The sequence below is a fragment of the Salminus brasiliensis genome, chromosome 1, assembly GCF_030463535.1.
Source record: "Salminus brasiliensis chromosome 1, fSalBra1.hap2, whole genome shotgun sequence".
NCBI classification, from domain to species: Eukaryota; Metazoa; Chordata; class Actinopteri; order Characiformes; family Bryconidae; genus Salminus; species Salminus brasiliensis.
This window is the reverse complement of record NC_132878.1, coordinates 53,543,963-53,570,245: the sequence shown is the minus strand read 5'-3', so window position 1 is coordinate 53,570,245 and position 26,283 is coordinate 53,543,963. Positions and strand designations below refer to the sequence as shown.

Here is a 26,283-nt window from a genome sequence, read left to right as displayed (position 1 = left end):
GAGTGAGGGAAGAGACCGTTGAGTGCGGCTAGGACCAGTGTGGCCAGTTCAGCAAGGTGGTTTCCTGGCTTAGCAAACCATTGTGAAACAACAACACAAACCAACAGCCCCTCCCTTGGCAACAAACACAGATACACTCACACACTTACTCACACAAACGTACGTCAGTACGCCTCAGTGCTCGGCTCCGTATTGCCCTTATACCGTGTGACACACCCAAATCATATCTCTCTCTCTCTCTCTCTCTCTCTCTCTCTCTCTCTTTCTCTCGCTCTCTCTCATTCACACATAAACATACGCTCTCCCTTTGAACAGGCTATTTCCTCTTCCTTTCTGCTTCAGTAGCTTCTCTTCTCTTCCTCTCGTCCCTTTCCACTCTCTCCTCTCTCTGATGGAAACATCAGCATGGAGAAACCCAGTAGATTTATGCTGATACCCCCTTCCCTCCCCCAGAGCCTAAATTTTTACTGCACTTCCTCACTCTCTCTCTCTCTCTCTCTCTCTCTCTCTCTCTCTCTTTCTCTCAGCCCCTTTAGTGAGCGTCTACGTGCACAGATCTGACAGGGGCCACCATTTACACCCCTGGAGCGTTCCACTCTTGATTATGGATGCTTCGACTCTAATGTGTTTGTGCGCCTGAAAGTGTGCATCTTTCTGTGTGTGCCAGAGAAGGACAGGGTCTAAGACTCTCCAGGGTCTGAGAATATCTACAATCTGAGCTGGCAGGGTTTTCAGGGCTTGAATAACAGTACATATATGTTCAAATGTTTGTGGACACTCCATTCTAATGAATGCGTTCAGCTACTTTGACCCCTTAAAAGCCTAGGGCCCGAAAGAACAGCCCCACCAGTACAGAAGTCCCTGTAGTTACTGAGGGGTTCGGTTGCACCCAGTACTGACCCAGATGCGCATCATCCGCATCATCATCTTCTTGACCTCACTAGCGCTGCTGTCACTGAATGCAGTGAAATCCTCACAGCGATGCTCCAAAATCTAGTATATATATATATATATATATATATATATATATATATATATATATATATATATATATATGGACAAATATATAGGGACAAAAGTATTGGGACACCTAGATGTTATGTGTGTGTAGTTGTACTCCTCTGTCTGTGCATTTATCCATGTTTATATGTGAATGAGTGCATGAGGGCTCTGGCTGTGTGCACCTCCACTGTAATCTCATGTTTATTTGCGCTGCATGTTCACTCAAGCACATTGCCTTGGCCTAGTTTTGCTCTGTGCACATGCAATATCTCTAGCAGTGGTGGTCAAATACCTGTCATATCAAACATTACATTTATCATGTTCCTCTCCATCCTTAAAGCAGCAGTTGGGCTAAAAAGCTAATTCACACAATTGCAGATGTGTTTGGTGTGTGAAGTCTATGAGGCTAATTTAGCTAACAATGGAGGCATATGGCTGCCAGGTAAGGTAGCACAGTGTAAAGGTAGATGTGTGCCTAGAGCCATGTTGGGTTGCTAATCTTAACTAACTATACAGTAAAATGGAGATCAGACTAGCTAGGTCTCTCCCATCTTGCAGTGCTGCCAACGCTGGGAGGGCAAAGGTGGGCACATGCTTCTTCTGATACCCATGAAGGCAGAACTGCATCTTTTCAACACGCTTGGAGGAGAATGCTAACTCCTAATTCTCTCTATTCTCTAACATCAGCTAGCAGATGCTCAATCTGGCTAGCATTGTTCTGAGTGAAGGGGGAAGAGGGAGGGCCATCCTACCCACCAAGAGATCCTCTTTTGGATTCCTGGCAATAGAAGGCTATGGCAATACATTAGCCTGATGGAAGCCTGCCACTTCCCAACGGTCCCAAACATTCCTTAGAAAAGTTCATCTGGACAGCCTTTATATTTCTAATAGTAAGCTAACAGAAGACAAATCTGCATTGTTGGGTTAACATATTGTGTTTCCAGTGTATATGATTAACTGAGAACTCAGGAAGCTGTTCGAGTGAACACAGAGCAGAAATAAACAGGAAATTACATTTTTTTTACATACAAATATGCAGAGGAATCAATAACATGCATTTGCATAATGCACGCATCCCTAACACAATTCTGTAGCAGTCAGCCTGAAAATGCATTGCAGGACATTTGAAATTCATTCTGCTTTGTTTGTCTGGCGCCCTTGCACAGTCAGAGCGTGAAGCTGCTGCACTTTCTGCAGCCTCGGAGAGAGAGAGAGAGAGAGAAGGAGAACACAGAGCAAAAAGGGGCGACGTCAGGGCTAAGCCCAGGTGCTGAGGTGGGCAAAAGAGGAGGAGAACAGACCGTTTCATGGAATGGACTGTTTCCTGCACTGCTGAAGTGTCGATTAAGCAACAATGCCTTCGCCCTGGCTGCCTCCTTCCCTTCCGTGTGCTCATTACCCTGATGAAGATCGAAACAGGCTGAGAGCCTGCCGCAAGCCACGCTTTAGGGAAGAAAGATGTAAACTAATGGAGAATCTATATGGCGTGAGGTGGTGGGATGGGGTTGGTTGTAACAGATGCGTGTGACGTGAACGCAGGCCGCAGATGCGCACCCCACAACACAAGATAATCTGAGGAGATGAGCATTTAGGAACAGTCTGAAATCGGGACACCTCAAAATCGGCCTGATTATCCTGTAGAGTGGCCCGAGTATAAGGGGTTGATGAAGATGGGCTGAAGGTAAATAGATTTGAAGGTGTGCTGCTTACCATGGCCATGTGGTGATTTACTCAGACTCTAGGGAACAGCACCTACAGCTATAGGAACTGTTTCTTTAGCCATTTGATTGATTCCTTTCAAAACCAGACAACATGTCTCAGCCTTTGGGGAATAGATCGGGCATTGGCAACAGAGAATGACACTCTTGCACTGCAAATGACCCAGACTGGTTTAATTGAATTATTGTCTATTAATGACTTATTATAGATGGTTAGCTTTCTCTTTGGGGTGTGTATTGTCTCTAAATATTAGGTATTGTACATTCAGACCTAGTGGTAGAATCGGTTAGACAATGGGGCAACATAAATGAGTGAGGAGGCTCAACCATCCTCACACAGTGTATGACAGGACATCTACAACAAGCTAACCTGCTCAACATTAGTGTGATCGCATTCCACTCAGCACTACAGTCCTCTTAAGAGTCCAGAATCCACATTTGCCTTTTCTTGTGTACGGAAGCGCTCTATAATGCCTGTATAAATATCCCCCAAACACTACTGTTATAGCCGTAACACAGTGTAAACAGTGCTAGATCTTCAGTAGCTTTGTCCTCCAGTGTTCCACAATTCCCCAGCCCTGTGTGTGTAAGTATGTGTGTGTGTGTGTGTGTGTGTGTACTACCTCATTGGTGTTCTGCAGAGTTGCGTGTGTGAGCTCTTTTTTTTTTTTTGCCTGCGCCTGAATGAGCCACCCAGTGCCGCAGGACACACACACACATACCGCCGTGCACGTTCATCAGGCCACGCGCTCACTTGCCGTGAAAATAAGGTCACCACGGCAACACACAGGCCTTTGGCTGTGGCCCCGTTTTCCTGCTCTGCATACGTCACCCTGACGACGACATGTTGCTGCCTGACCAGAGGGGTCTGCCACACACACACACACACACACAAACGTAAGCCCAGCTTGTCCCTTTAGTCTCTCCAGAGCTGCTGTGTGTAGCTGTTAAAGTGGAAAATGAATGTGTCCAGTAGGGGCCATTCTGTTGTGGCCTCACGCACAGACCCTCAGGCAGCCTTATACACTGAGTCACACCGTGGACAGCTAAAGGCCTCAATTAGGATACAATTCGGCGTCCTCGGCAGCCCCAGACTGCTCTATTCCAGCAGCGCTATTGCAGTGGAAGGCAGAGTTGACGTGTACTTAGTCGTTTACAAGGAGAAAATAGTGTAATTTGAAAGGCTTTGTTGAGACAGGCAGCTCAAATTGGACTTTTCCTAGTCTCCAAATTCAGCAGGACAGGTTTACTGCAGGCTGACAATGAAAATACACACAAGACTGGGCTTTTCTCCAACCAGATTCAAGCCAGTGCATGGATTTCACATGTGTGTGTGGATGGGTGGGAGTGTAAATGTGGATGTGTGTGTGTAATGGTGGGAGTATGGGGGTGGCTGGTTATGTGTGAGTATGTGTTTGAATAGGTAGGCGTGTGAGGGTGGTTGGTGTGGATAGATGGAATATGAGGGTTTTTGGGTGCATATGATTGTGTGTGAATCTGTGGGAGTGTGATGGTTGTTTTGTGTGTGGATAAGTGGGAGTATGAGGGTGGTTGTGTGCTTGTTTGTGTATGTGTGTGTGTGTGTGAATCATCAGGACTGCAGCATTTAAAGGAATTCCTTAAAATTCCTTAAAGCCGAGATGAGGAATGGCTTCCCTTTTTCAAACCCTCTGTAAGGTAACTCAGATAAATCTGTGGTTCCACCAGCCATCCACACCTCTGTTTACACTGAGGGCAGCATAGGTAAATTCACCGCATATCACATCCACACACACACATACACCTACAGCACATGTGAGTGCTGAAACACATGGTTCTGACTAATTCTCTATTTAGACACCCTCATTCACTTCGGTCCAGTCCAATGACCCTACGCTACCTGAGACCTAATAAACAGCAGGACCAAATCCCTGTTTATGTGTAACGTAATGCAGTAATGGGGTGTTTTGGATCAGACTGGAGGCTTATTGTCCACGCCTGAAGCTCAATCACCTGCTGTGCGCCTGCTGCAACCAAAGGGAGCCTGACAACTGCTTTATTACAGTCAACAACAACAACAACAACAACACCAAGGGTCAGACCAGGTCACTGCTGTTCAGGGCAGACAAGAATGATGGACAAGAAAACAATATGGACAAAAGTATTGGGACACCTGCTCATTCAGTGTTTCTTCTGAAATCAAAGACATTAAAAAAGAGTTATCCTGCTTTTGCTGGAGTAACTGTCTCTACTGTCCATGGAAGAAGGCCTTCTACTAGATCTTGGAGCACTGCTGTGAGGATTTGATTGCGTTCAGTGACCAGACCAGTGATCCAACCTCATCCCAACTCCTCAACTCATCCATCCCAAAAGAAGTGGATGGAGCACCATCCATCATTCCAGAGAACACATTTTTACAGCTCCACAGCTCAATGCTGGGGGGCTTTATACCCCTCTAGACCACGCCTGGCATTAGACATGGTACCAACAGGTTTATGCTTATCTGCTCCAGAGAGTCCTATTCTACTAGTTGTACTTCTCTACAGGGACTAGACAAGCTGAGTGTGTGCATTTGTACATCTGAGCCATCTGTGTAGCTGAATGCATTCATTAGAATGGGTGTCCACAAATACTTGGACATGTAGTGTATGGTAATGTGTTCATGACATCACAAAAACAGTGAATTCCAAACGGGATGTTTTTGCAGCAGGTGAAAAGCTGGAAGTATGGATTAACCGTAGCTCATAGCTGAATTCCAAGCTTTCAGTCAAAACCACATTTGTGTTTTTAAGACGTGTGTAGGTCTGGTCTGTGTGCTCTTAAGAAGCCGGGCCAGTCTTAACAGAGATCAAACAGTGAGGAAATGAGTTCTGATGGCATAGAGGCTAAGCTAATAACAGTGATAAACACATACACACACACACAACCACACACACATAGTGTACACAAATACTGCACTGACAGAACATCCTGAACACTTTATAAGTACTACTACTGTCTGTGTGTGTGTGTGAGATAGACAGAGAGAGACTGAGAGAGACAGAGAGAGGGAGAGGTTTTATGACATTTGATGGCCACAGCCGTGCTTCATCACATAATGACACTGAATTATTGGGACAGGTCTTCATTTAGCTCGTCTGAACGAGTGTAAAAGATTGTAGCAGGAGGACGGAATCAGCTATCATTATTCCCATCATCCATAAACTACTGCCTTCTCCTGAATTACAGAACACACGACCAGAGAGAGAGAGAGACAGAGAGACAGAGAGAGGGTGGGAGAGAGAGAGAGAGAGAGAGAGAGAGAGAGGGGGGCTCTGTCACTGGGCTGGATGAAGATGAATGACCATGCCACAGTTCTCCAGCCAGCCGAAAAAGCACCAACTACACACTCCTCTATCTCTCCCTCTCTTTCCTTCCCTCTCTCTCTCTCTCTCTCTCTCTCTCTCTCTCTCTCTCTCGTGTCTTAATCAGCAAACACCAACTGGCAAACACAGGAGACTACTGCCGCTGACACTGTGGAAAAGAAGGAAAAAAATGCTCATCATATTTACAACCACACACGTGTCCACCCAGCGCTGCATTACAGAGACAAACCATAAAAGAGGCACAGAGAGAAACATGAAGGTCATTAACACAAAGTGGGAAATCACAGAGCTACCCACAACACACTGTCTTAGTGCTGTAACACAGACCAACACAGAGACTCCTCTATTCTCTACTCTTCTCTTTTACTTTTCTCCCTTCTCACTTCTTCTCCTCAGCTCTTCTCTACATTTCTCCTCTATCCATATCTCATCTCATATTCTCTCCTCTCCTCTGCAAGTTCTCTACTTCTCTTCTCTGCTCTTCTCTCATACTCTTCTCTTTTCTTCTCCTCCCTTCTTCTTTTCTCTTCTCTTCTCTCATCTTCTCTTCTCTCCTTCTTTTCTTTTCTCCTTTCCACTTCTATTCAATCATCTTCTCTTCTCTTCTCTTCTCCTCCCCTCTTCTTCTTTTCTCTTCAATCAGCTTCTCTTCTCCTCTCTTTTTATCTCTTCTCTTCTTCAATGTTCCCCTCCCTCTCCCTCTCATGAATGTTGTAGTTTTCTCATCTCCTTTTCTTTTTTACTAGTATGTTTTGAAGGATGTGTGTGTGTGTGTGTGTGTGTGTGTGTGTGCATGTTTGTGTGCGCAAAGGTAACAGTAGCAGATTTGTGAGGCACTCGTATTGTCCTCTGGATTCACAGCCATTCAAACAGTCTGAGCGAGCACAATTGGCTGGCTTGGCCAGACAGGGTATCAGAACACAGAACACACACACACACACACACACACACACACACACACACACTCTCGCTCCCTCCCCCCCCCCCCCCCCCCCCCCACCACCTCTTTCTCTATGTCTCTCTGTACAGCAAAAACAGCATAGACCACAAGTTGTATCTCTGCAGCTGCCATTAACGGAGGCAAAGCGCACACACAGAGACATACACACACACACACACACACACACACACATGTATTAGATGTCCAAAATAGCTATGTTTAAGGCCCTTCCATGTGACACAGTATAAACAACAGAAGATGAGCGTGTGTGTGTAGGAGTGCTGAACAGACTACAACTGGTTTCGTCATTAGGAATATGTGTATGTGTTTGCGTGTGTGTGTGTGTATCCTTAAGTTGGCATGTAGTTCTGTGTACAATTTGGCTAACTACTAGAACAGACTGGGCAGTAGAGTGTATGTGTGTGCTGGAGTGTTTGAATTGACACAGTGAAGAACTGAAGATGACTCATTAGCGGAGAGCAGCAATAAGAGCAGTGGTTTTGTATGTGCGCAAGTGAGTGTGTGTGTGTGTGTGTGTGTGTGTGTGTGTGTGCGTGTGTGTGTCAAACGTCTTAAATATCTTAAATGATTATTGACTGTTGACTTCACAAAGGTATGGTCTTCTATATGGAAGTCTTCGATGTGTAGGTGTGTGCGAGACAGACAGACAGATATATATATATATATATATATGGATAGATAGATAGATAGATAGATAGAGAAAGAAAGTTATTGTGCATTTCTACTATTCAATAGATGTCCTAGACAGGAATAAAGCCAAGTGGACCATGACCATCCCATAACACACACACACATTCACACACACACACATCCCTAGAACAGTGCATCCCCACCACGCCGCAGTGTTTATAGCCTGAAAGCACAACCTGCCCCGACCAAACCTGCAACGCAACCTGCCGACCGCCTCCTGCTGCCACGGTAACGGTCATCCACAGCTCCAGAGAGCCACAGTAACCAGCATCACACACAGCCAATCGCAATTTAGCATTACATTAGTCAGCGTCCGCTCCACAACAAACACACACCACTTATTCACATACATAAGTGTTTGTTTATGGAAAAGGGGGGGATCAGGGTTTATTGAAGTGGACATTGATGAAGGTGTATGTGCACGCACACACACACACACACACACACACACACACACACACACACTGCAGCACCAAACCTGAATGGGATACAATGTGACTTGTTCTGAATGGGAGACTGGTGGATTGAAGTGGGGAATCTGAACACACACACACAGACACATATACTGCAGTGTGTGTGACAGGACACTGTACTGAGTACAGTGTGACCTGTCCTGAATAGATCTAGGAGGATGGACTCACACACACAAACACACACACATGAACACTGCAGAATCAAAAAAGGAGGGGGTACTATGTGACTTTTCCCAGTCTGGAGTGTACTTATGGAGAATGTATTCACACAAGGATACACATATGCACACACACGCACACACAGGTACACAGTGCAGCGGGATGGGATGCTGAGCGTGTTTGTGTGTGTGTGTGTGTGTGTGTGTGTGTTAGGTACTCACAGCTCCGAGTAGAGGATATGCAGGTTGCCCACATTGTCTGTGTAGTTAGCCGGACTGAGCCAAGGCAGGACCAGCAGCAGCAAAGCCTTCATAATGAGTCTCACTCTCTTTATCTCTCTCTCTCCCTTCCTTCCTTCTCTTTCTGTCTTTGGGACAGAGGAAGCTTTTCCTCCTCTCTCTCTTTAACTCTCCCTCTTTCTCCCTCTCCCCCTCCTCAGCTCGCAGCCTGCTCGGACACCCCCTTCCTTCTTCTTCTTTTCTTCTTCCTCTCTCCTTCTTCTACCTCCTTCTCTCAGATTCAAATATCTATCCCTTTCCTCTCCTCCTCCCCTCCTCTCTCCTCTTCTTTCCCTCTCTTGCTCTCTGGCCCTTTTCTTCCCTCTCCCTCAGGCGACTAACCTGGTCATCTCCGCTGCAGCGGCGGAGAGAGAGCGAATGAGGGAGAGAGAAAGAGAAAGATAACAGCAGGAGAATGCCTGGCAGCTGAAGAGTGCAGTGCAATTGATGATGAAGAAAAAGAAGAAGAAGAAAAAAAAGAAGAAGAAAAAGGAGCAGAAGTGCAGGCAGGAGCGATGGCACTGTGGTGGTGGATGAGGAGAAGAAGAGAGGGATGAGGTGGGATGAGAGAAAGAGAAAGAGAGCGCGATAGTTCTCGGCTGGGATGCGATGGCTGCCCTGCAGTCTAATCTGGCCTGGGCATCGTCCAAGAGTAAGAGGATTTGCACCGTGTGTGTGTGTGTGTGTGTGTGTGTGTGTGAGAGAGAGAGAGAGAGAGAGAGAGAGAGAAAGAGAGAGAGAGACAGAGTGTGTTGTGTTTGAGTGTTTGTGTGTGTGTGTGGCAGCACAGCCTCTGACTTATACTGCAGCACGCTCCACAGAGAGTCGGACTGAACCATCTCAGGATAGGGGCGGAGGGGTGGTCTGGGCATCTGTTATTGTCCACAGCATAGCTGAAAGAGTGTGTGTGTGTAACATACACCCCCATTTACCTGCACATGACACACTCCATTCAGCTGTGAAGGAGTTGTGCATGTGTGAGCGTGTGTTTGTGTGTGTCTGAGTGTTTGGGGGAGTAGGGGAACAGGTTAGAGGCTGGGACCATTAAGCCCACCCCCAACATTCAGTGTTCACACACACACACACACACACACACACACACACACAATGAGGCATGGGGGACATCTCATACATGACGTTAGCTTTATTGCTCATTTTGGCGGATACTGCTTACATGTGAACAACAGTGAAAGAAAGGGTGGGACAAAAGAGAGATAGATAGAGAGAGAGAGAGAGAGTCAACCAATTAATTCCATCTGAAATGTTTATAGTTTTATGAATGAACAGAATAACAAGAACAAGAATCATAATAATGAGGATGATGAGGATGATATTGTGTAATAAACCTAAGAATTTTAACAATAACAACAAACATAAAAATGATAATGATGATTGTGTTGGTTGTGGTGATGTTGATGATGATGATGATGATTTATTTATTTATTTATTTATTGTGATTATTTAGTATTGTTATGATGATGGTGATGATGATGGTGTTGGTGGTGGGATGATGATGATGGTGATGGTGATGATGATGTTGATGATGGTGAGTACTATTATTATTGTTGTTGTTGTTGTTGATGATGATGTAATAAAGCAAATACCTAACACTGAGAATATATATATGTATGTATTAAAAACAATATTATTAACGTCATTAATAACAACAACAATGTTATTATTATTATTATTATTATTATTGTTGTTGTTGTTGTTGTTGTTGTTATTCATCGATGCTGCATAACACCAGGATTCACTGCATTATGACATACTGTGTGTGTGTGTGTGTGTGTGTGTGTGTGTGTGTGTGTGCTTAGAGAGAGGACCACTCTTTGTGTTGTGTCCTTCAACTTGAACCCGCACACAACCTTTTCCTCTTTCCGTCTGACTTTCCCCACCCTCCTTCCACCCCCAACCCCCCTCACTGCCTCTCTCTCTCTCTCTCTCTCTCTCTCTCTCTCTCTCACTCATTCATCCCTGTGCACACTATGACCTCTTTGAAGTGTAGTAGAAGCTTGGAATAACATTTAGCCTATGGTTACATTTACAGCATTATGAATTAATTAACACACACACACACACACACACACATCTGACTAAAACACTATGATGACATTGCGGTACTCTGATATTTTCAGTCTGCTAATTTCTTTCATCACTCTTTCATAATAGAAACTATGTCTCCAGATCCTGTTCACGGTACCTGCACTGCTTTACAAGACATCTTTATAAACAACAAAACATCTTCCAGCTCTTTTTCACAGATTTTTCCTGAACATTTCTTCTAATTATTCCTGGAGTCAGACTTTAAATCTAGTTCATGTCCGTCTTTCCTGCAATTCACCGTCAACCATCTGCTCCAATAAAATCTGTCAGCTTCTTCTATTCTCTTCGTCTCTCTCATCTTTTGCTCTTCTCTCTTCCTTTGCTCTTTTCTTCTCTCACTTTTTTTTTCTTCTCTCTTCCTTTGCTCTTATCTTCTCTAATCTTTTGTTCCTCTCTCATCCTTTGCTCTTCTCTTCTCTCATCTTTTGCTTTTCTCTCATTTTTTGCTTTCATCTTTTGTTCTACTCTTCTCTCATACTTTGCTCTTCTCTCATCTTTTTCTCTTCTTCCTTCTTTTGCTCTTCTCTAATTTCTTTCTCTTCTTCCTTCTTTTGCTCTTCTCTTCTGTAATTTCTCTCTCTTCTCTCTTCCTTTGCTCTTCTCTCTTCCTTTTCTCTTCTCTTCTCTTCTCTTCTCTTCTCTTCTCTCATCTTTTGTTCTTCTCTTCTCTCATCTTTTGGTTTTCTCTCATTTTTTGCTTTTATCTTTTGTTCTACTCTTCTCTCATACTTTGCTCTTCTCTCATCTTTTTCTCTTCTCTCTTCCTTTACTCCTCTCTTTTCATCTCCTATCTTTTGCTCTTCACTCAACGTTTGCTCTTCTTTCTTCTTTTGCTCCTTTCTTATCCCATCTTTTGCTCTTCTCTCATACTTTGTTCTTCTCTCATCTTTTGCTTTTCACACTTCTCTGAGACCACATTATTCCTTGATAAATAAATTAACCATAAGGAGCATATCTAATTTGATAAGTTGTAAGTCTGTGTATGTGTGTGTGTGGGAGACAGGATATTTAGTTGCAATAAAACTGCATTACCAACTGTCAACACCCCTTCCCACACACACACACACACACACACACACACACACATGCAATGACACACAATTACACAGCTATTAGTGTTAGCCTCTGACTGTATTGATGCTAGCTGGGGTCAGTGAGCTTATTCTCCACCCACTGTCAGTCATCCACACACACTAAACAAACCTGGATTGCAGCCAAGAGTCCATATGGGATCGTGCACACACAGTGAATCATCTTCAGTCCTCCACTGTGGGCTTCAGCCCAACACACACCCACACACCCACTCCACGAACACAACTGCTGTTCAATCTGTAGCCGTGGTCAGCCAAATGGAAACACATGACAGAGTTATATGGCAGTCCTTTATTGTGCTAGGACAGACTTACACACACAGGCGCATGCACACACACACACACATACACACACACATATGCACGTATACACATATACAATCATTCTTTTATGGATGAGCAAAACAAAAACACACCTGTAATGATGTCCAAATGACTACTTTCTACTAGATATTTGGAGGACGCTGGATGATCACCACTGAACCTCTTCCCCAACTCATCCCGAAAGTATTGGATGGAACAGAGAACACAGCTCCACTGCTCCACAGCTCAATGCTGGGGGGCTTTATACCACTCTAGCTCATGCCTGGCATTAGGCATGATGCCAATAGGCTCATGTTTATCTGCTCCAGAGGGTTCTATTCTATTGGTAATACTAGACAAGCAGTGTGTGTATGCATTAAGTAAAAAACTGGACAGCAACAATATATAAAACCTTCTGGTTTGTGACTCCCACAACAAAGGGTCAGCACGGCCTTGGCATGCCAGTGTTTTCTCTAATTCTGTTTCATAATGAAAAGTTTGCGTCCAGTACTTGATTTTAAGTGTAATCTTCCCTTGGACAAATCCTCCAATCCCACTAAACAACTACGTGCATACACACAAAGTCACGAAGAGCGCGCCACAACAAGTCGCAGCATGAAGGACAAAACAAAGGACACACATCAAAGCGTCCACAAGCACTCGTCACAACAGTGGAGACAGTGGAGTGAGTGCATTCCTGCTGTGGAGCGTCACTTCCAGCAAGCGCGCCCTCCATCACATCAACATAAACACCAACAGAACAGAAACAAGGGCTGCTGTCCTCACTAGACAGATGTCTGTCTGGTCCGTGCACATTTTGCAAACACTGAAATGTGGGGAAAACACATTTTGCTGTAACTACCTTCCATCACTTTGACTTACAGTGATAGAAATACTGGTCTTTATTTATAGTCAGTGTCTCTAATAACTGTGTAGTTACACATTAACAATACATGTAATAGCAATGTGGATACTGGTGATTGTTACATTGTTACAGCTGCGTTACAGTAGTGCAGCTTCAGATTTCAGACTCTTCAGCAATACAAACTGAAGACACAGGCTACTACTGTACTACTGTAAACCATGTGTAGCAGTGATTACATCAACAGTAGTTACTTTGCTGTTGCCTGCATCATTCATGTGTACATATACATTATTGTTTTTGGTTAACTGGTGAAAAAAGAACAGAATATACACCAAATTAAGAATTTGTGTAATTTGTGTGAATTCAAAATATTATATGGGCAGTTTCTTACTATTCTTAGCCAATAGAATAGGTTGCAATTACTCATTAAGCATGGACGATAATCTCATTAAATTAAAATAAGTTCTCTGATTTCTTTTGCATCACTTTGCTTTTCCAGATGTATTATGAAGTAATATAGAACATTAAGACAGGAAAGAAGGGGCTCTGAGAGGTCCAGTAGACTAAGGCACTACCACCATGACCCGAGGATTACTGGTTCAAGCCCCCAGGTCAAGCTGCCTTTCTACCAGCAGCCAGAGCCTGAGAGGGCACAACTGACCTTGTTCTCTGAAAGTGGATAGATGGCTCTCTCTCCACTTATCACTTCAGTGGGAAGCTCGCCGATGCTTCAGTGGCTTTGAATGGGATGTTTTACAATTGAGGTGATTATTTGTGTTTGTTGGTAGTGTGAGAGATTCTTCAACTTTAGCTGGGTACCATGCATTGGTGGCAGTTTGAAAAGAGGCGGTGGCTGGTTGTGCATGTGTCAAAAGAGGCATTTGTTAGTGTCGGGAGCATTACATGTGATTGGATGACTGGGCATTACATGTGATACATGCTATCTAAAATTGGTAAGGTAAAATTAGGAAATGATTAAAAAAAGGATAGGGATAAAACATCAAACAGTGGTGAAACATCAAAGCTGTGTTTCAGTTCTATGTTCCAGTCCAATACTAAATAATTAACATTTCCACTAGATATAAATATAAATGCTATTTTCATAGCATTACACCAGCTTATACCGTAGTGTACTATACTGGGATTGTATTATTTTCCAAAAATATTGCCACTTTGGCTCTTCCCTACATTTGTTTTTAGATACAATTGATAGGTAATAGATACTGATAACTATTACATATATATATCCATTATCAAAAGTGTTGCAATAACAAAAGCCACAGAAGAAATAAAATGGAAAGCACAACCTTTTCCCCAGCTCACATCTTTAGCCTGTGGTCCCTTGGCCTTGCCCATCCATTTGCACCTCTGGAGAGCACTCTCAGAGAACGACTGCTGACCCCCAAAAACCTTCAGGATCACCACCAGTGAACAGAGAAAGAGAAAAGAGAGCAAGAAAGAGAAAGAGAGATAGAGAGATAACAGAAGTGAGACGGAAAGCCCAAACCATATGATGTAAATAGAAGAAAGGTGAATGGGTGAAGCAAGGATGGAGTGAGGGAGGGAGGGAGGCAATAAGGGTAGGAAAGCACAGAGGGGGATTCGCTTGGATGGAGAAGAGGGCAGGTTGATTATGTTTCCGTAAGTGGAATTTAAAGCGAGGGGAAAGTTTCCATTAGTGTGCGAAACAAAAATGCAATTAATTTCAACTGAAGCCTGGGGGCAGAGAGAGAGAGAGAGAGCTAACGATGCTAACACAGCAAAAGAGCTGGTAAAAGGAGTCCGCTAGCCTTTAAACACTGAAGTGCAGAAACACTGTGTGTGTGTGAGAGAGAGAGAGAGTAGTATCCAGCTCCCAGAAACACTGAAGTGGACACATTATCTGCTAAATGGAGGTGACTTAGGATCAAATTGGAAAAACTGGAGAGAAAAACCCACATAAACAAGGTGAAGACTTAAGAAAATGCAGAAAAGCAGCTGTTCGCTTAGGCCCCAAGTAAGGCTAGGAGCAGCACTGTTCCTCACACTGCGTTGATCATTACTATGACTAAATCTACACCTATAATCTCATCTTTGAGATCAAGAGACCCAGCACTTGGAGTGCAGCAGTGTACCTCAGTGTGGACAGGTTCTGCACAGGTTCTGCTGGAAGAAAATGCTGTTCCACGTGACCCTAAAAGCAAGTTTGAGATCTAGAGTGGTGCGCATGATTGAACTGAGTGAACCCGGATTCTGCCAAGCTCCCTCCCTCTCCTTCAGCAGCACTCACTCGCTTACCTGCTTTGGAAATGTCCCTGCAGCTCTCCCCTGGGCATGGTGTCAGAGCAGAAGTTGCTGAAGGGACAGGCCACGGTCAGTTTGTCCAGCAACTTGTGCACAAGCAGGCTGGACTTGCGGCAGTTCTGCAGCAGGAGTGGCACGCGGTCCACTGGGCAGAAGTCGCTCTCCAGCAGGAAACTCGTCAGACACTCCTGGCAGTAGGTGTGGCCGCAGGGCGTGTCTAGCGGCCGAATCAGGGGCTGCAGGCAGATGTGGCAGAGGAGCTCATCATCCGCCTCATCCTTGTAGTTGTACTCGTGGTTTTCGTCCAGCAGGTGCCGCTGACCACAGATCTTACACAGGTCTACAAGAGGAGCGGTGGGTGTACAGGCTGTGGCACCACCAATCATCACTGTGTCATTATCCATTGGCATTGCTGTAGCACCATCACTTGGCATGGCTGAAGCACCTTCCATTGGCATTGCTGTAGCACCATCACTCGGCATGGCTGAAGCACCTTCCATTGGCATTGCTGTAGCACCATCACTTGGCATGGCTGAAGCACCATCCACTGGCATTGCTGTTGCACCATCAGTCAGCATGGCTGAAGCACCTTCCATTGGCATTGCTGTTGCACCATCAGTCAGCATGGCTGAAGCACCTTCCATTGGCATTGCTGTAGCACCATCAGTCGGCATGGCTGACGCATCTTCCATTGGCATTGCTGTAGCACCATCAGTTGGCATGGCTGAAGCCTCTTCCATTGACAATGTTGTGGCAAGATCCATTGGAACCATTGTGGCACAATCCATTGGCATTGCTGTAGCGCCACCCATTGGCATTGACGTAGTACCACTCATTTGCATTGCTGAGGCACCATCAATTGGCATTTGGGTGGCACCACTCATTGGCATAGCTGCAGCACCAGCAATTGTCATTTCCATGGAGCCTCCACCTAACATTGCCATGGTTCTAGCTTCTTTGTATAACCCTACAGCTCCAAGGCTCGCCATGGCACTTTCATCATCCTCTCCCACCTCTATGGTGTCACCGATCGCCATGGCAGCTGTTGCTTCCAGTCCTTCTTCGTTGGTATCAGTTGCTACCATTGCCATGGCATCTGCTTCTTCGGTTTCGGTCATTGGGATGCGGGGAGCTTGGTCACACGCTTTGATTGGGTGAAAGAAGTAGTTTCTCTGATCCGACTTTCCTGAGAAAAGACAGAAAGATAGAGTTGGTACCTTAAGCCATTAAGTATCCAGAAAGTTAAGCAGCACACTCTTGGACACAATTTGGCAGAGGGAGCCAGTACAAATGACTCGTATTTTTAAATCTTTTGAATTTCTTTCTCTCTTTTTTTTTGGCACTGGAAGTCGTATCGAACGGCTCCTGAACTCATTTTTTCCCACTAACAACAGAACTGTCAATAGCGTACCTGAGGTATCTAATGATATCGGCTGCAGTGAGGGATGGCGAGAGAGAGAGAGAGATGAGAGTGAAAGAGAAAGAAAAGGTGAGGGAGCGAGCAAGATAGCAAGACAGAGAGTAAGCTGGTACTGAAATGCAAATAAGGGTGGAAGGTGTGTTACACAAGCAAAGACATTTGGAGACACTATCATGCACATTGTAACCACCTTGCCAACACTGCAGTGGTCCTTCAGACAGGAAAATATCAGTGATTATGTCACAGTTACCCCCATCTTGGCCCCACCCATTCCAGTCTCCACCCCTGTGATGTCGCATCGAAATATACCATACTGGCTATTCTAATGAATGCACTTCTAATAGTGGTGTACTGTATTTGTCGCATCACTTTGTATGGTAATACGCTTCGGCTGCAGCCCCTGTGTCCTCCCTAGTTCTCCTTTCTTTCGAGTTTGACTGTGCAGTGCTGTGCTTTGTATAGTCATGCTCACTGGGCTGTTACTGTGAATGGTGAAATGAGTAGAAAATGAACTGATCTGACCAAAAATGCATAGAGTTGAAGTTGGGTTTTATTAAAATGCCTTTGAGGCAGAGACAGATATGTACATCTTCCTGAGATCACTGCTGAGGTACTAAGAAACAGAAAGATACTCACCTTCACATTTCTAATGCTTTTAGTTAATCCACTATCCAATTAAATATCAGTTTTTTAATGTTTTAAATGCCTATTTGGATTGCCCATTACCCAACAATCAGCAGCCATTGGAAGGGTGAAGACTGACACACACCTCCTCTGACACATGCACAGCCAGCTATCCGGTGGAACATCACCGGGCAACCAACTAGCTCGGAGGAAAGCACTGTGTACTCGGCTCTGATGCTTCGGCCAGCAGACAGCATTGCTGACCAGCATTGCAAGTGTTGGGCACCGGCTGCTGTTGGCTAGTGCCTTATTCCACTGGACCACTTAAGACCCCAATCCGTTTGTAATTTTCATGTGTTTTTGTTGTGTTTACAATTTCTTGAAGTGTTTCTTCTTTACCAATGTTAGGAAGGCGTGTGGTACAGGTTGCCACATGCACAGACACATCCTTATACACTATCAGGGTGGGTTAAGTGGGTATGTTATATAATCGAGAGGGGAGTGTTATGAGTTATGACAGTCATAAAAGCTTGTCTGCAGGGCGTCTCTCTGAACACTGCTCGCCATATACACTCCCCTCTGAGAGAGAGCATGTGTGTGTGTGCGCCTGCCACGACTTAGCTACAGAACTTTGTTCTCGGCAACATCATAATCTCACTGAGAATTACTGTAGAATGCAGTTGGCTAATCTTCCAGAACCTCAGTGCTGCACAGTTTTGAGCTTCCAGGCAAAACACTGAAAAAAACTAATAGGCCACGTTTACTTTCATTTACTTGGTCTAGTTGTGTGCACTATTGTCCCATTAATAAAATATTGCATTACATCAGTACTTTGTCCCAAACGTCCTGCCAGTGAATGCCAGTATGATGAACCCCAACAAATTGGTGATTCCATCCTCATGCTTTTTTTAAAGTGATCTCTAGTTCCGCTTTGATCCTCACCGGCATTCATTGCCTTTTTGCACCACTGCATGAACCACTGCATGGCCCTTCACTGCCTCTACAGACTGTGGGAATGCAGGAAGCTGAGCTGTGCTAGGGACTAGTGCTGACATTCCATGCTGCAAAAACTAATTTTAGGGAGGTAGAACATGTGACATTATATGTACTTTAGTCTAGCCTGGGCGAAGTGTCTTGTACATTCTTGGCTTTTGGAACATGCGGCTGCAGGACACTAAACTGAACTGATGGACACTAAAAATACAAAAAGTCTTGCCTACACTGATAGGTCTACGTAGCACAAAGGCAGACCAATCTGATTTCTCTCTGTGTCACTTTCTCGTTACATCTGTCCCTCACTCCCGCTAGTTTGCTTTCAAAGACCAAGTAAGCGTTGGCGTGGGCATTTGAGAGCCGCTTTCAATATGAGGAGAGGTGACTTCCACAAATTCCTGGGAGAGGTAAGGAAAGTTTACTGTGGTAAAACCCCAACCGTTTGCTCTAGACATCAGAAGGAGTGTAAGAGAGCATGCTAAATAGCTAGCCCACACAACCAGTCAGAGTAATAGCAAACCAATGAGGGGCCTGGTTGTTTACAGACATATTGAAGTGCCTTAAATAGAATGTGTTTAAAAAGAAATAAAATAATCAGAAATAATTGTGAACACAAATAGCACTCAGTGAACGATTCACCACGCAAAATTCAGCAACAAAGCCCAAGCACTACCCCCAGGACTGGACCAATCTGAAGGCAGCCCTGACATGTACATGCTCTCTCTCTCTCTCTCTCTCTCTCTCTCTCTCATACACACACACACACACACACAGATAGATTGCCATGCATGTGCACAGTAATGCACTCTGGAGTGTATCAGTAATTCAGCACCAATTCGATGTGATATGTTAACCTGCCTTTTTCTTGCTGATCTTCAATAAGTGACCTTTTCATGAGGTGTGTGTGTGTGTGTGTGTGTGTGTGTGTGTGTGTGTGTGTGTGTGTGTGTGTGATGTTTTACAATACATGTTTAACAGTAGTGGCCACCCACACACACATCCAGCCGCACAGAGAAAGCGTAAGTCATACTATGGATCAGCTCTCCTTCAAACTCCTTCTTTACACTTTTAGTCACCAAATACCAACCCACACCAACACCAGCTCTCCTTCCTCTTCTCTCTCTCTCTCTCTCTCTCCCTTTTTTGTTTTCTCTCTTTATCACTCTCACTGAGTGTTCATGTTTATTCGACTCTTAGGTTGCTATTACAATGCAATGCTTGTAATTTCACTGGCATATCAAAGGCCTATGTTCTTGACATTTGCACTGGCACGGCCTCATGAATCCATTTCCTTGTACTGCACACATTTAAATGAAATATGGACACAGACAAAGTTACATGCAAGTTACACCTGGTAGGTCACATTTTTTATATATACACTACATGTACAAATGAATGTACTCAGCTACTTTAAGCTGCACCCACTGCTGACACAGATGTGCAAATGCACGCACACACACACACACACAGAGCTTGTCAAATCCCTGTAGAGAAGTACTGCCAATAGAATAGGACTCAGTTAAGCTATTTCTAAACTCAGTTATTATATATTTGAAGCGTTGTGCTACACACGGTCAAAGTTCAATACCTTTTAAGTTCTGAGACTGAGCGCCAGGACTGTGTGCCATGTGGTTCTGTGCAGATTTGGGCAGGGTGGCAAACAACAGCTCTCAAAAGCAAAATGCTGAGACCTGCAAAGAAACCTTTTGCTGCGATAGTGTGAATATGGCTTTAGGCTCATGAGTCGCTGATGCAGATGCATCTATCTATCTATCTATCTATCTATTTACATTTACATTTACATTTATGGCATTTAGCAGACGCTCTTATCCAGAGCGACTTACAAGGTTACCTGTATTACAGAGGAGGGCCAATGCAGTGTTAGGAGTCTTGCCCAAGGACTCTTATTGATGTAGCGCAGCACAATCACCCAGACCGGGATTCGAACCCCAGCCTCCCACATAGTGTGGTAGCTCAGTTGCAGGTAGTGGTGATATTTGTTGCGCCACACCAACCATCTATCTATCTATCTATCTATCTATCTATCTATCTATCTGTCTATCTATCTATCTTTCTATTTGTCTATCAATCCATTGATCTATGATCTATCTATCTGAAAGATAACGCTAACTGATTTCATTCCTTTGCTGTTAACCTCATCAGCAATCTGGGTGAAGTGTTTTCTGCTACCACGTTGCTAGGCCTGAATACCAGCGTTGTGTTTCAGCATGTCTTCGATGAAGAAAAAGAGCATTCCACAGGACTCTTGAGCCACCCGACTCTACAAGGTTTAGCTACAAGCAAAGAATTGTGGGTAGCCACAAAGAGCCTTGAGGTGTCCAACTAAGACACGTGACCCCCTAAGACCAATAAATAATTACAGTAATACAATGTTAATTATTAAATGTTGCAATTGAGGAAATGATAGTTATTAACAAGCTACACACCAGCCTAGAGAGAGAGAGAGAGAACGCATTCTCCATAAAGAACAAGTCATGACACACACTCAGCACTCAGGCACACGCCCAGCACTTTTATTCAAAATATTCAAAATGAATTTTCTTTTCCAGGAATACGGGCACAAAAAACACTCATACAGTAAAGTGGGGAAGGTAACTTTCCAAATGTATTGTGTTACAGATTACTGATTATCTGATTAGGAGTGCGGTAATACAAACCTGAGGATTACACAATCTCAGTAATGTATTCTGATTATTTCCATTACCTTTCAGCCACTTTCCACTAAAAGGCTGGAGATTAAAGTATTAGCTATTTTTCCACTTCAATTCCTGAAAACCTTTTTAGCAGAGGTCAGGTCAGGATTCCAGCAGTGCTCTGTTGCAGTAGTGGAAAATAATGAAGTACATCTACTTTATTACTGGAGCTTAATAGATTTTTATGGATTTATGCTTAATTCCAGTAATCCTGGTTTTTGCAGTGTACTATATCTTTGGAGGACAAATGCAAAATAAACAAAAACAACTACTTTTAATATACACTTCGGAAATACTATTGTCTTGGAAGATGATATTTAAGATATTTAAGGAACCTAAATCTAATCTATTTAGTACAGATATTGCTAACTACATTTGTTTTTACCATTTAGTATTCTTATTAGTAAGTATTTTAATATTTCCTCAGTACTGAGCTAGTCTGGCAAGATAGCTAGTGTTCAACGAGTACTATCTTTATTAATTAAAAAATGAGTCCAAATAAAACTAGAATCCAAAAAATTCTAATCTATTCTGCAGGCTTTAGTTACAATTGTAATTATTATGATTCAAGTTCATGTGAGTTGACTTGTGGAAATTTTTTCTGTTATGCAGCGGTCAGTACCTACAAAAAGTGTTTCAAGAAAGGACAACCGGTGAACCGGGCAACAGGGTAATGGGCACTCAAGACTCATTGATGTGATCCATGGAGGTCTCACCTCAAAGCCTACTACCTAGAACTTAAAGAATCTGCTGCTAACGTCTTGGTGCCGGATACCACAGGACACCTTCAGGGGTCTTGTGACTCAATGAATCAGAGCTGTTTTTGCAGCACAAGAAGAACCTACACACTTTTTTCACAGTTCAACTTCAGCCTTTTCCATTGAGTCACTTATTCATTTTTCTATTAAATGTACATACTGGGACTTTAGAGTTTTAGTGTTTTATTCATACTAAAATGCAATTTAGTCAGACATTAATATGGAATCTTGTGCATAAATGAAATCTTGCACATCAACTTGGACTCCAGTTATCCAGACCTTTTGACAAACATTGAAAAAATGTTTCCTCACGTGTGGATCTCCAAAAGCAGCCCAAACTGGGTTGTGGACATCTGAGATGTGTGTGAAAGCACTTTAGTAGGTCAAACACTCCTAAGCATGCTACCGCTACTGAAAAGCTACAGCTTTTTCGAATTGGGTAGCCTGCTCGATGACCTTGTCCAGTCGTTTAGTGAACAGCAAAGTTCATCTTTATTACTGGAAGACCTTCTGCTTGTTTTTGCATCAGAGATAGTAGAACAGGACATAACAAACTTCAGTTCTGATGCTGATAGATGCTGGATAAAAGACATTCCAATGAAGTCCTGATAACTCACTGTATATTTTATGTAGCTTTCTGAGCTGCTACTGTTGGACTTTGCTTCAGGTTGTTTTGTTTTCACTAAAGTAATAGCACTTTTACTTGTGTATTGACTTAGGCTACTCCACCCACCTTGGCCTTTAATCCAGAGTCCTGAAAACACGTTAATGTGAAACTAAATTGTTAATGATATTGATAATAAGAACAGAATACTATAAATTAATATCACCACAGGGGGAAACAAACATCTCTGACAGCTGCAGTTATGAAAAGGTATTGAAAAACTGAAAAGCTGGTAGAAGAACTGGTATTGTGACTGTTCTGGCTGCAGGCGTCACTGCTCATATTACACAGATACAGGCCGATCTCTGAGCTTCCACAGCACTAACAACTTGAGCTAACTCTACCCTCACTCTACCCTAATGAGATTAAACACAGAAGTCTCTGAATGTTTGATTTTCGATGGTGTTCCTTATCTTTTAATACTTCTGGTAACAGTGAAGTAGACTTCCCTGCTCCATCTTGGGCAGAATTGTGTGTCTCTTGACTTCATTTCCAGAAAAGGATTAAGTGCATTTCTACCACAAGAATGTGACTTTAAAAATCCTCCAATGAAGTGTGTCTTTTTGCTAAAGTACATGGCTGCTCATGTTCTCTAACTGTAACACTCACATACATACATGTGGAGGACATGAAAAGCATTAGAATTCATCAGAGTGCTCCATGGGTGCTGCGTCCACATACGTAGTTCACATCAAAGCACCATATAGCAGAGCATATGGCGTGTTACATAAGAGCGTATTAACATAGGCCTACAGAATGCTTTCTCTCTCTCTCGCTCTCTCTCTTGCTCTCTCTCTCCCCACTTTTCCACTTCCCTTCCTTCTTTTGACACTTCCTTCTCTCTCTCATCCCTGTGCTTTGAGTTTGAGATTAGAGCTGGATTAGATATCAGGGATTTGTTAAAGGTGCTGAAGGAACGGAACACTGTATTTTTACCTGGAATAGTTTAATTTTACATGGAACTGACATACCTTGGGCCTCAAACACTGTTGTCTCTACACTGAAAAGAAACTCCAGCATGGCCAAAACAGAGATTGGCCAATTCCAAACCCTTACAACTGTTGTGTAACAGTTTTGGAAAATTTTATAGGCCCCCAGAATGGACATAAACCCATCCCACTAGTGTAAGCCATTAAAAGTGTAGCGAGGCCAAAAAAGGCTAAAAGCCAACAGTAGGCTGACCAGAGATAGGCCAACCCAAATAAGAAGATGTTGCTGTGGGTATGTTCACAGTGGAGCCAGTGAAATGAGCAGGTGCTAGGCTATCTCTTTAGCTAGCACTGTCTGGTACTTTTTGGGGAAATCTACAAACATTTCTTGATAGCGTTATAAGCTACACTAGGCCTGGCTATGCTAGGGGCTGTGGGTCGACTATGCTATGGGGCTGTGAGCAGAGCCTAGCATTGCTTTATTTTCACCATAAAAATAAACTCTGCTGGTTAAATTCTGAGGAAAACAGTGTGTGATAGCCTTGTAAAACCCAATCAGAGTCACTTACTTACTATTTATCATAAATCAAAGAACAATTCATCAAAACACTCATTCTATGGCACCTTTAACAGAGAGGCCTACAGTGCAAGCACATGCATGTATTAGCTCCCACTCTAAAAGTTTTAAAAAGTGTTTTTTTAAAAGCTTTTAAAACACTATAATTCTATCGTATTCACACAAATGGTTCTTTAAATGGTTCTTTGAGGAAACAAAAGTAGTCCTCTAGGCTCCTAAACAGTCTAAACCAGTCCAAAAAAGTTTGACAAGGGCTTTTTTACTCAGCAGTTACAAAACAAAAGTAGAACCCTTATGCTACATAGTGTCACATACAACCACCTCCTTTTCGCACCATGGAGAGAGCCACTTTTACAACCTTTATTTTACCTCCTTTTCGCACCATGGAGAGAGCCACTTTTACAACCTTTATTTTAAGACTGTAGATAAGCTTCGGCTCTTACTTCACACCTTCAAGTTCTCGTAATAGGTCAAAAGAGAACGTGCCCTTGCTTAGACTAGCGAAGAGTGAAAGTTAAAAAGTGACAGATTAGAGAACGCAGAGCGTGACGATGGAGAAAAGGTTAACAGGTCCACAAACCCTCAGTTTAGCAAACTTACAGTCAGTTCAGCTTGTTCTTTTGCTGTGTCCTCCGCGCCTCACCTGCACAGGTAATCCTAGAGGCTGCTGCTGGCCCAGAGAGAGAGAGAGCACGCAACAAATCTCAGTCCCAGGTGTCACGTGTTCTCCCCTCAACACTGTGAGATTGAAGAATCCACAGCAATTTTCCCACATCTGTGGCAGGAAGAGTTCGCCCCGGGAGAGCAAAACACAGCTCAGCTGCTCAGTCTGCCTGTGCTGCCACACAATTCACACACACACCTGACATAGGAAGTCTCCATGCGAGGAGGTGGAGCCACGGAGGAAGGCAGGTAAACATGAGAACTGCCCAAACCAGCTCTGGAGCTACCGGTAAAACAGAGACTCACACACACATACACTCACACACACACTGGAGGAATGAGTAACAGAGAGAAGCAAGTAAGCCTTGCAATAGCTTTTAATTAGCCATCAGAAGTCATTGTGTTGCACTGTGTATTCTAATGTAATTACACCACTATACACCATAGTTAGTTGGATAATTAAACACATGTACTCTCAATGTATGTAATTCATCAGCTACTCTACAAGCAAGAAAGAATTCCTTTAAAAAACAACCACACGTCTTTATCTCCAGATTAAGATTTAATAGCACACCATCCCACACATACACATTTTCCAGTCGGCTTTCTCAACAAGGTTCATACAGCAGGTTTTGACATGCCAGAGGACAAAAGAGCAGCTAAACCTAAAGAAACTCCGACAAACCCTCTCCACCAAACCTGTGTCTATATGTACTACATGCAGAAAGTGCAGTTATGGATTATGAAGTTTCCTGCTTTTGAGCTTGAAGTGGTTACTCCACTATAAGGCTAGACTTTACGTGTACCTTCTCTTGCTCTCAAACACATAAACAGGTGTTTATCTTTGTGTGTAAACGAGTGTGTCATATGCTGACAGACACTAAATGACGCATTAATGACGCGTTAAGTTTGTCACTCCTGAGCGCCGTTCGCATAAAGCTGTGCTGTTGTCGTCGTCGGCGTCGTCGGAGAACAAAAGAACACCTTCAGAGTTTATTCTAGAGGGTAGTGCTCCTTGGCAAATATTCCTTACTACTGAGAAGCCTATTATGAATTCTTTGACTCTTTGAAGGCCCAAAGCATTTGAGGCCAGTTTACTGCACACTATATGTCCAAAGCTACCTACCTCATCTAAGCAGTGAATTCATAGGTCAATAAAATGGGATATTCTGGAGCAGCCACACACAGGGTCTCATGCCCAATGCCAAACATGAGCTAGAGGGAATGGCATTGTGTAGAGTAATGGGGCTCCACCCAATAACTTTGGGGTGAGTTGGAGTGATGTTTGTGATCCAGAACCAGTCCTCCAATGTCTGCACCCATCCTCACTAAAAGCAATTAAATCCTCACAGTGTTTTGGCCCAAAAATCCCCAGCTGAGAGTAACTCTGTCTATTGCCAAAGGGCTAGTGAAGGGCCAACACAGACAGTGCAGCAAAATATTGTCTGTTTCTGTCTGTTTTTGCGCAGAATTTTAAAACTACAGCTGTCCTTTACATTGTGAGAAAAGGTCATGACAAATGGCCCAAAGTCATGTTACCTTAACTAGCATTCAAAGTGTAGAGGCATGGTTGGCTCAAAGTATGGTTGGCTAGGTTATGGCACCGCAATGACTCACAGCTGCATAGCCTAGCCTAGCCCAACATTGTTTTAGCACTGTCACAATGGA

The 26,283-nt window shown here is 43.6% G+C and overlaps 1 protein-coding gene across 4 annotated transcripts in view; it reads right to left on the bottom strand.

Moving 5' to 3' along the window:
- Positions 1-24,838, bottom strand: part of lnx1 (ligand of numb-protein X 1) — a 61,035-nt gene extending 36,197 nt beyond the window's left edge. For 2 of the 4 annotated variants that reach the window (XM_072682664.1, XM_072682665.1), the window contains exon 1: positions 8,569-9,390. In XM_072682664.1, coding sequence (XP_072538765.1) covers positions 8,569-8,660 — 92 coding nt within the window. In that variant the 5' untranslated portion in view covers positions 8,661-9,390. Of the gene's footprint in view, positions 1-8,568; positions 9,391-15,267; positions 16,460-24,552 lie in introns of those variants that run through there. The other 2 variants (XM_072682663.1, XM_072682662.1) reach the window with 2 other exon arrangements.
- Positions 24,839-26,283: the final 1,445 nt, after the last annotated feature.